This window comes from Drosophila sechellia, chromosome 3L (assembly GCF_004382195.2).
Source record: "Drosophila sechellia strain sech25 chromosome 3L, ASM438219v1, whole genome shotgun sequence".
NCBI lineage: Eukaryota > Metazoa > Arthropoda > Insecta > Diptera > Drosophilidae > Drosophila > Drosophila sechellia.
Window position 1 is genome coordinate 14,193,504 of NC_045951.1, and position 11,191 is coordinate 14,204,694.

Consider the following 11,191-nt stretch of genomic DNA (forward strand, 5'->3'; position numbering starts at 1 on the left):
CTCGTGGCGCTCGAGTGAATTTCAAGGGTTTATTTGGCAAACACTTTTTCCGTCTCCGCTTTTTAAATATTTATCTTATCGAAGTCGGTAGGCTATAGCCTCTGATCTGCCCAGTTAAATAGTTATTGGCTTACGAAATAAAATTGTCATTATTAGTTAATTTATTATTAAAAAATATTTTTTACTCTGTTATATAAGGGTCACTTCCGCACTCAATTGAATATGGGACATTATTCACCACTCGACTCATTTGTGAGTGGGTCTTGGGTTTATGTGCTCGGCCCACGCATTTCCCTTATGTGAATGTGCTCCCCTGACATATGTAAATCAATTAGACATTTCAAGAGGGTCTTCTGAGTGAGACACTCGTAGTCTATTTTCATTGCTGAAATTATAAAAAAGGCTTCGAATTTAATTGATATTGATTTTTAAATAATAAATACTATAAAGCCCAAATCTCTGTCTCTAAAAGTACCCCCTTTTATTCTTATTTTTATATATTTTATCTGCTTTGATAAGATAACAGCTGATTATAAATGCATTCGTATTAAAAGCGCGTCCAAGTCATTAGTGAGTATAGCTTAAAATTCCTTATGAATCTCATAAAACCTTTAATAAAATAGAAATCCACACCTAAACCTGCATAAGAGGCTCAAAATTTCAAAGACCCAACTAATGAAGCATTTAAATTGATTTTCCTCGTCGCTTTTTCTTTCCCAATCTATGCATGTAGAGCTCAGGCCAGTTTCGACCCACATGATATCTGTCGTACCCACATCAAAACTGTCCCAGACAAGCGGAAACCGCTGAATGCAACCAAGTCTGCTCAAAAATGCAGTCTCAGGCTTCGAGCTCGACTGACTATTCGGAACTCGAAATTGTGGTTGGGCCTTCTTTATATAGAGAGACTGTATATCTATCTGAGTTTTATCTATGCTCGATTTTTGGTGTGCGTGCACGGTATACATTCATTCATGGTGGTTCGGTGCATGGACATTCGAGTCTTTTCTTTTTATTGATCAGGGAAATGTTTTCGTAATGCCTGATTTGAAATCACATCTCGAAGCCCATGATAGTGCAACTCTCTGAAGAGATCACGCTTTTTGTCTCTCAAGAGCCTCAACGACTGTTAAACAAAAACGTACTTTGAATGCGCACTTTCTTCATTTCTTCTTCGACTGCCAACGCAGCATCCCATTGAACCTCACTGAGGAAGGGGGTTTCTGCGGACAAAGGGGTTTCGAAAGGGGTTAGGGGCAAAAGAGCCGGCCGGCTAAGTTGTTTGCCTAGTTGAAAGCCGGTTTCGAGAGATCCCTGCGTGCATACAGAAGTGGTTACTTGAGTGCCTCGTTGCAGTTGCCGGTCATTTTTGTCGGGATAGACCAGATGAGATGGCACAGCGGGGTAGTATATGTACATACATTATGGAGATAGACCCAATGTACATCACAATTGAAGAGCTTTACATTTAGATTTTTGAAAAATTAAGATATATCTTTGAATCACTATTGAGTTATAGGTTTCACTTACATTGGCGCCCCTTTTCTACTTCCTTGTAGTCAGGAATGCCTTCATTCCTTTTTTCAGGGTGCATTCAGGCTTCCTAATTACACAACTCTCTTTTTTGCTCTTATATGCCATTATTCAGCAAGATTTCTCTCTTCGGTTGCACTTGAAATTGCATTTTAGCCCCTCTGTTGTTTGCACCCGCTGGCAAATTTAGTGGCACACGCTTTTTACATAAATATGTCTTGTCTATTTCTGTGCAGATTTTCATATTTTCTCATGCATGCATCTTGGGGATGCGGTTGTACTTATAGTTTCCTCGGTTTCAACGGATGTCGTTGGGGACCATTTACATTTTTCAATTTATGCGGGCGACTTTCCATTTTTCACTCGATTAAGGTGTGTCCCATGTGGTTGCTGGATCTGGTTTATAATATTGTTAATATGATTTTAATAACAGTTATTATTTGATGTATTCAATAATTCATTTTTAAGAAAATTATAAAACTATGAACTATTTCAAAAATATCCACATGTTTCGTTTTCAAAAAATATTTTAAAACGCTTCAATAAAAAAACGGAATTTTTGTTTATTTCCAGCATGCCAAATCATTCACCCGCTGCGTGAGCCTGAGCCAAAAGAAAACATACAAGTCGCTCGCCAGATTCACACGACCAAAGTGGAAAGGTACCCAACGTCTAGACAATTCGCACAACAATAAAATAAATTAAGTCAGGCAACTCGGACTGACTCAAAGCATAATTCTTAATTAAACATAGAGACACGCGTCGCGGGACCCACCGCTAAAAAACGTGCAAAACGGCTGATGAAACTGGCCGACAATGCATATCAGTCGAACCACATTATTAGCCATTGGCACTTGGTTATCAGTTTTTGTGTAGACCACCTGATAGCATGTTATACCGCATAGTTTCAAAATCCCTCTGGCGGTGATTTAAATTTAGATTGAAGGCGCGCGACTTACGTACGATTCTTTCGCCTTATCAATGCAGACAAAAGTCAGGACCATCAGGGAGAGATCAGCACCCGAAAGTGCTGATAAACTGCGCAGCATAAACTTAAATCATAAATTTAGAACTGGTTTATTTTTGGAACGCGACAGAAGACAGACCGCCGCAGAGTGATCAGCATGCCGTAACTGACCTAGAGCACCTGATCAAAGCGTGATCGCGAAATAAAGAAAGAAGCCAGAGGCTGCGCTATATATTTGGCTATATAGTGCGATGCGCACTACCCTGATTTGTTTACTTTCTGTTGCGTTCTTATAAATCAAAATGAGCCATGAATGCGAATTCCTTGAAACTCTTTTAATAAGCAGGCCAAGATGAAAACTTTTCATATGAAATATAATTCTACTGATAGACCATATAGATTTATATGACATACAAGTCTGCTGAAATACCATATAGATTTGGTTTCAATTCTTCTTGGAACGAATCCCCTGATTGCTGCTTAGAAATGAAACTTTATTATATTATTATTATTATTATTATAAACCGAAATTATTTTGGTTCTCATTGAAAGTTAAATACTAAGTAAGTCAACATACTCGTACTTCTAAGTGGCATCAAATGGCATTTATTTTTTGGCAAGCAAAGAAAAGGGGGCTCTTCCGCTGCGGAAAACGAAAAGTCGCAATATGTCTGCTCTATAAATAAAGCAAGGAATTGGCATTTCAACCGATGATCCTTTTCCACTTTGTACGGGGTCATAGGCAATCTGAGATCCCAAGCTGCGTTTTCTTGCGTGTTTTGCTGGCACTGCGATCGCGTAATTTTCCATTGCAACTACTGCAATCGATACTCGACGATCAGCATTAAAACAAACTTAATTATGCGATTTATTATGCAAATATATACACGCGAGTGTATATAGAAAGCCAAAGCTTTCACGCAAACAGCAGCCGCATCTGAACTCGACCACAACTGATCACGTTTTCGCCGGCTGCCTCAGATACTCGTAATCGGAGGGCGATAGTTCCATTGACATCGCCAGACGGGCTCGGCACTATACACCACGGTATCTATATAGTACAATTATCTGGCCAGACGGGAGGTGCTAACGCCACAACGTCTGATATCGCATGTTGATAGGCTGGTAGTCGAAAAACAGCAGTTGAAGAACTCCCCAAACACCCTAAAAATAGGCAGACGAAACCTCTTCATTATAGCCCTGTTAATCGCCAAACAAACAGAAAGGTGCCACTTATCAACACACCTGTCGAAACAGAGTCGAGAGTTTGGCCAGCCGAGTGTTTACTGTGGCTAATGTATTTGGATTGCAAGTAAGTTGCGGTACGCCTCCAAGTCAATGGCGTTTTGTAATACCTTTCGATTAATTTAGTAATTAGTATGCGACAGATTGACTTTACACTTTTTTTAATAGTTGGCAGAAGGTTTCTGCAAGCAAAACATAATTGCTTCATACTAATATAAGATAAGAATCTATTTAAATTATTGGATCCTCTTTAAGGCATTTCATTACCTTTCTAATTGCAATAAAATGTTGATATTAACCAAAAGGAACACCTGACTAATTTAATCAACATTTTTGCAAATAATAAAAACAAGAAATCGAGAGCTAATTGACAGGTTCCAAATTGTGTTATTGAATCTCAGTTGATAAAATAATTTTGCATAATATCTGAGATTAACTTTTTCGGGTTGCTACCTGATAAGCAATTAAAGAAACATTTATATTAACGAACACAAAACAGTGGCGTGATCTAAATTGAGTTTTTTCTTTTATATAAAGATAGAAGATAGAATTACTTTTCAACAAATAACCCTTAATAAAATTAAATATTTTTAAACGAAAATTGATTTTAACGGGTTGAATAACATTTTCTATTTAAAATAAACATTTTCCGGCTCATGAAACCCAAATAGTGAATGAACAAATTGGCAATGCCAACCTACATACATATAAGCAATTTTCTTATAACCTTTCTTTCAACCTTTCTTCGCGATCAGCGACAACGGTATAAACCGATGAGCACTATTTCCCCATTCCGCCAATTTGCACTAAAATGTTTATTCTTGGTTCCGGTTTATGCGACATTAAAATAAAAGTGAGAGAGAAAAGTCAGGCTGAAAAATATGTGCAAACATAGCATCCAATGTTAAATGCGTGCGTTGCACTGGCAAGATTCAAATGTATCTGTAGATGGGCATGTGTGCGCACAGATTCAGATACAGATACAGTGCTGCTTGTAGATACAACTAGAAACGCGTAGACTAGTTTACAGTTTACAGTTTACCGTTGTATGAGTCAGTGAGACGCAAAATTTCTCAGACAAAATCTTTTTCTGCGCACTTTAGATTTTGGCACAAATTTTGATTCAATTAACCTTCCGTTTTCAGTGAGGTCAGTCTGCAGTCTTGAATGATATCTGATGGTATTCCATTATTTATTATTCTATCACATTTTCTAAGGAGTAGTTCGTTTGGCTGGCCATTGAACCCACATTGAAACTTCTTGGCTTAAGAATTTGCACAAGCTACAATTGTTTATTTTCATTTTATTGTTTGTATGGTGCCAGGTTGTTTCTTATGCGAACGAATATCAATCTGATATAGGCTGTTTCCCATTTTCGGTATGTCTAACAATATATTTATTGAAGTAATTCCCTTGCCGACTGATCAGTAAAATATTTGTTAACTTGTTATACTTAAGGCATCCCGTAGGTCTCAAATGGGTCACCTTTTGGCTTATCAATGCATGCACATATAAAAATAATTATAAAAAATGTAGGAATGCAAGGTTACCTGGACAATAGTGATTGTTCGAATACCTTAACAAATCGAATATCAGGATAAGAAAAATATTATGAATAACACATTAAATTCTGATGAAAAAAAATTATTTAAAGGGTTCTGAAACAAGTTCAAGATTTTTTAACTGACGGGAATTTCAGATTAGTACGAATTTTATTATGTATTTGCAATTATTATTTTATTATTATTTATTACATTCAGATATATTTTTAAACAAAAAATGTTTCTTTTAATTAATAGCCTTATTTATGAATTTATCTTGTATATAGCTATTTCATTAAAAAAACACCCCTTAAAAGAGTATTAAGCAGAGATAATCATTAATATACCTTACATATATTTGTATAATTATATACACTCATGTTTAAATATAAATTACAAAAGACTTACTGCAATGCGAACACGATTGTAAAATACAAATATTTCGCATCAAAATAATCAACAGGAAGATGCCTCTGAAAATTTTCCACCCCAACCTAGAGATCAGAAAAGTTCAATGGGTTTATCGGCTAACCTTTTAAACTTTTTATTGCTAAATGTTGTAATAGTAAACTTCACATATTGTAGTATTTGACGTCAATCAAATTTGTTTATTTATGTGGGATCCTTTTGTAATTTTTTTTGTAAGCACGTGTCTTAACATGCGACTTTAAAGAGTTATAGTAATTTATCGTTTTACCTGGATAGGACATACGTTTTTATACTGGTTATTTGAAAAGTCATTATGGCATTGGCTAAAAGGAAAAATAGCCAATGTTTCCGGCGATAATGGTTGCAAACCTTATCAGATCAGTTAACGCCCACTAATCAAGGGGATTGTAAATTAATCAAAAACAACCTAAAAATAAAATTTCCACTAAGTTGATTTTCCACAACGTTTGCTGTTTGCAATGAATTTATTTTTGTGCCCACACAGTTTTTGGTAAAAGACACCTGGCTACAGAGTGAAAAACTTAATATTTATTTAAACGTTTTTAAAAACTATTGTTATAACTAGTATCGTACTCTATTTTTTAAAATTTAGTTATATTATAAAATATACTTCTTCGAATACGTCGTCATGTTTCCATACGAATTTTCTGCTAAAGCTCTCAACTTATTTAATGGTATTGTATAGATTTTAAAACATTCTTTTATCTTGGTGTATAAGTATATTATTCTATACAATTATATCGGGCGTTGATTAAGAACAAATATGGTGTGTGGCGCTATGTCGGGAGATTAATTTGTTGTTGCCACCCAACGGCGCGACCAACTAAAATAGCAAATAAAAGTCTTCCCGTCTCACTTCCTCTCCTTGTCTTCAATGTTAAGTTAAATGACTAAATTAAAAAGTTTTGTTCTTTCTACTTTTCGTTGTTTCTCCTCGAGAATCATCGGACAAGGTTTAATCAGCCCGACAGTCTGTTATCAACTCTATATGCTGTCATGGCCTAGTTTCTTCGTCGATTTTGAGGAAAATGGTGCAAATGGGAGGTGCAGAGGTGTGAGCTCAGGGGGAAGGTCAATTAATAAATTTAACAAGCATGAATAATGCATATATGTATGTACAACCAAGGCACATAGGTTGGGAAAGTCCGGCTTGGGCTCAGTAGTGTTTTGTATTTTTGGTTGGGAATAATATTAGTTTTATATTACTTTTTAAAAGAATACAAAACTGCTTTATAGATAAGATTTAATATTTATTTAAAAAATTTGGCAATTAAATAATTATTTATTCCCAAATTTGCGAATTGTTACTTTTGCTTATAAACTCTGGCAATCTACATATGTTATGTTGGTGGTCTAATCCTGACAAACATTAAATATTTTTAAATTTTACCATAAAATTTAAAACATGAGATTAGACACGAGTAATAAACTACGTCTTAATTTTGGCATGAGGTAAGTTGCATACCTGTAGCACCTGCTAATCGACTAATCAAGTGATCAACTGATCGATTGAGTGATCGGGCCTAGTTCCGCTTGGGGGGTCAGCAGATCACCGATCGATGGCTTTAAATAGATGTGCCTTACAGAATCCCGATGTATATTTTTAGATGGTACTTTGCCTTCCGGATTTTGTTATTGAACTACAGCAATATCACGCCCACCTAATCAGAGCCCATAATCGCATTAGCCTAGCAAAATCCCCAAGATTTGTCGTGCCCAGGTTTCCAGGCCCTAATCGGGATTCAAGTCTAGCGTTGGCGCCGCTGTCAAGCAGGCTGGAAAAAGTCGCTCACGTTGTGGATTGGATTCCCGGGCATTTAATATAGTGAACCACTATCAGTCAATTTAATGATTTCGAATTTAGATTTCTGGGCAGGCCGGGTGCGATTAGTTAACATTTGTTTTCAGCGTGTCCAGCTCTGGCAAAAAGGCCCAGAGCATCGAGACAGATGAGATAATTATAATTATTGCCGCCTGCACAAACCCACACGCCCCTTTTGCGCCTAGTTTGTATAAATAGACAAGGTTTATGGGTTTGTTGTGCCCACCTCCAATCTGGGATTACAATCCCCGCCGGACTCTGGCTACTAGAAGAAGGTCTCGAATGTTGCTCCAAAAACTGTTGGGATCGGCAAGATTTCAATCGTGGCGATAGGGCGGTGCAGGTGGGTCCGACATGGGTTCAAAGGGGTGTGTTTTGGTGGGCGTTCAGTTCCCTATCGCCTGATAAGCGCTAAACATTTGATTAGATAATGGACAATGACAAAGTGTTGGCATAAACAAAATATTATTTATATATTGTATATTAAATATATATTATTATTATATAATATTTTAATTTCATTCAATTAGGGCCTAATTAATTATATATAGTATAGTATATATAGTATAGTATAGTTAAATTAACAAAGAACAAATAAATCTAAAACCAAAAAATATAACTTGGCATTGTCAACAAATCCAACAAATTTCAAATTCCCGTTGCGTTGGCGCCCATAAAAAAGACAATTCAAAATATACGTGTAAAATGTAATGTTAAGTGTTATAAACTGTCTGGCAACGCTTGCCAAAGTGTAGCCATTTATATTTAAAGTTTTCCTCTTAGCTAGAACTTCTAAAATGTATTTAAGTAAATTTTAGATAGAAATAATAGGATAATTTTGATTAATTTTGAAAAAATAACTATTTCTTATATTGAGTATCGATAGTCACCGATAGCTGTGAACCAATACTGCCTTCCGATTACAAAAACATTAGTTGTCGATAGCTTCAGCAAGCAAAAATTAAATATTTAGATTAGAAAATCCCAAACAAATAAAGACAGCACTAAAATGGTGAGTTATTTTCCAATTTAACCAAATAAAACACCCATTTTGCCGCTTCTCGGTTTGCAATCATCGGGTTTATTTAGACACTGATATTAATTAGAGGACTTCAACATTGGCTGTTCATACACTTTGAAGGGGAAAACGATGGGAGTGGAATCTCCGGAATTAGTAGTCCGGCAGGATCGGTGGTTCCAGTGACCTTTTGCCGCCCCACGAGTGGAACCGCTGCTTCTTGCCCAGCACCACGGAGTTGCGCTTCTCGTCACGCTGCAGCTGGGATTTGATGCGGCACCTTTCGATCACCGCATCCCGAATGATGGGCGAGAAATCCGCGTCACCGAACTGGGCCATAAGCAGGCGGAAGAAGGCCCAGATCTCGCCACGCTGGGATGTGGGTGGTGGGGCGTAGTGCCGGAAGAGCCATACCTCCGAGTCCGCATCCTGGCCACCGGGCCTGGAGCTGTACGCGTCGCAGACATCCTCGAAGCTCAGGATTGCCTGAAGGATGAACTTGCGGTACTTGGAGAGCTGCAGCTCACAGGTTGCCAGCTCGGGATCCTGTCCAGAAATCGGTGCCGGCGCCAGGCTGGCTCCATAGACTTGACGGCCAAAGGCCAGGAGCACCATACACAGGACTATCTTTGCCATCTTCTCCAGCGGTTTTAGCCGTCTTAATCCTCTCGGCCAACTGCGTTGTTTGGCGCCCTGCAGCCCTGCTTATATAGGCACTCGATCCTTAAGCCCACCACCAAAACCACCACCACTAGCACCCACCAGCCAGCAACTTTGAAGTCCATAAAATAATTATAAAACGTTTGTCGTTCGCATTTTCTAAGCCGTTACACACGTCGCTAAATAAATACGAGTGCGTATTAATAAGCGTCTCCACGTTTTCCACACACTTTTCCGTTTTCCCTTCAGACAATGGCAACAAGTGTCATAAATTTTCACTCGCTTAACTCCCTCTTCCCTTCCGAACTCGAGTTTATTAATCCTGCCCAGAGATAAACGTGACGTGCACTTGAAACTGAGACGAGCTCCCCAAACGCTCCTTCTTTATATGTGTGGGGGGAGGGGAAAACTCGCAGCCGGAAAATGCCCGACCCACGAAACATTGCAACCCCTTTTCTCCGCTCGCCACTTGTACAAATTGCTCGCTGATTAGCAGGGAAGCGTATGAAATTAATCATATGCAAATATCGTCCACTTTTCTTTTCCTCGACGCGAATTTGTTGCTGTCGTGGGAGTTCTTGGGACCTATGAAATGCTATCCCTATAGGGTATGATTAGGAAATTCATGTTTGAACCAAATTTGCTTAGATAGCTTGTACTTTTCTAAGAAATTGGAGAGGCATTTCTCAGGCCTTTTTTAAATGAATTCCTCTATATTATATCCTATTACTTATTAACATTGTCAGACTTGTTCCTTCAATTTACTTGGTTACTTTTAGTTTTTGATGTATGTATAAGTTTGTATTTTGCTAAGACACAAGGGCAGTTAAACAATTTTGTACCTTATTAAGTATATAAATGCCAAAACTAATTTTGTAATAGTTTCTTAGCATTTAGTCGATTTCCCAGGGTATTTTCAGTTGCGACACCTCTTGGTTTCTGTTGTTCTTAAGAGCTCTTCATTTGGTTGAAGCCCACTTGTTGACGTGTTCTGGTCTTTAATTTACTCAAAAACGTGATGGGTTAACTTTGCTGTGGGCGTGCGCCCTAGTAAGAAATTTAGTATGAACTTAGATTATTTTCTGTTTTTTGAATTACCTAACTTCTTGATTACCGACATTTGGTTTGCCCTTTACAGAAATTCCGCTTCTGTGGCGAAGGCGATTGTCCCGACTGGGTCTTAGCTGAGATCATATCAACACTCTCGAACTTGAGCATTGAAAACTTGGAACAACTTAGCGATTTAGTTGCCCAACGAATTTGTGGAGAGACATTTGAGGTTTGTAATTATTTGTTTGAATGCTTTAATATTACAGTCCTTTACTCTTAGGAAGCTAAAATAAAGTCGCTCACATCCACTTTGACTAATGAGGGTAAAACCGCCGTGGCATGCATCAATTTTATGCTGACCAGCGCAGCTCGCTATAGCTGTAGCGAAAGCATTTTTGGCGAGGAGATCCAGCAACTGGGACTGCCCAAGGACCATGCCGCAGCCATGTGCAGAGTCCTCCAAAAGCATTCCGCCGCCATACGGCAAACACTTATTAACAAATCTTTCAGGAGTGAGTTGTCTAAACACATATAAAGTCTAGTCATGCATTTATTTTCTTAAATCGTTTACTTTAGTTAACGAACTGACAAGCGTTCGAGACATATCTACGCCCGGGCAAACGCCTCCAAACTACGCCACCTTGGAACTTAAGATCTCGCAAGAACTGGTCGATGGCCTTCCGAAGGATACCACCCATGTTCTTAACATTGATCGCGCCCAAATGAAGGCTCTGCTGGCGGAGCTGAAATTGGCACGTGATGTTATGCAAAAAAATGAAAATAAACCAGATTCCTAAAAATATTATTAATGCTAAACATTTTGTGCATTTTTGTTACAAAATATTATATAGCTCGTTGCTGGCAAATATAAACATGTTTCAAACACTATCTTAACAATACTAAAA

At 37.9% G+C, this 11,191-nt stretch overlaps 2 protein-coding genes across 2 annotated transcripts; one reads left to right on the forward strand and one right to left on the reverse strand.

Moving 5' to 3' along the window:
* Positions 1 to 8,464: 8,464 nt before the first annotated feature.
* Positions 8,465 to 11,191, forward strand: LOC6605671 (COMM domain-containing protein 4). The gene is made up of 4 exons (XM_032719098.1): positions 8,465 to 8,570; positions 10,375 to 10,515; positions 10,567 to 10,798; positions 10,863 to 11,191. Exons 1-4 carry the CDS (start codon positions 8,568 to 8,570, stop codon positions 11,081 to 11,083), a joined length of 597 nt encoding a protein of 198 aa, XP_032574989.1. The 5' UTR covers positions 8,465 to 8,567; the 3' UTR covers positions 11,084 to 11,191.
* Positions 8,620 to 9,247, reverse strand: LOC6605670 (leucokinin). Its single transcript, XM_002030452.2, has one exon. It carries the CDS (start codon positions 9,210 to 9,212, stop codon positions 8,730 to 8,732), a length of 483 nt encoding a protein of 160 aa, XP_002030488.1. The 5' UTR covers positions 9,213 to 9,247; the 3' UTR covers positions 8,620 to 8,729.

Excerpts from the sequence above, each read along its gene's own strand:
- LOC6605671 (XM_032719098.1), top strand. Across the intron at positions 10,516-10,566 it reads TTTGTGGAGAGACATTTGAG|GAAGCTAAAATAAAGTCGCT; the intron begins GTTTGTAATTAT and ends CTTTACTCTTAG. Across the intron at positions 10,799-10,862 it reads TATTAACAAATCTTTCAGGA|TTAACGAACTGACAAGCGTT; the intron begins GTGAGTTGTCTA and ends CGTTTACTTTAG.
- LOC6605670 (XM_002030452.2), bottom strand. The coding sequence starts at position 9,212 with ATGGCAAAGATAGTCCTGTGTATGGTGCTCCTGGCCTTTGGCCGTCAA.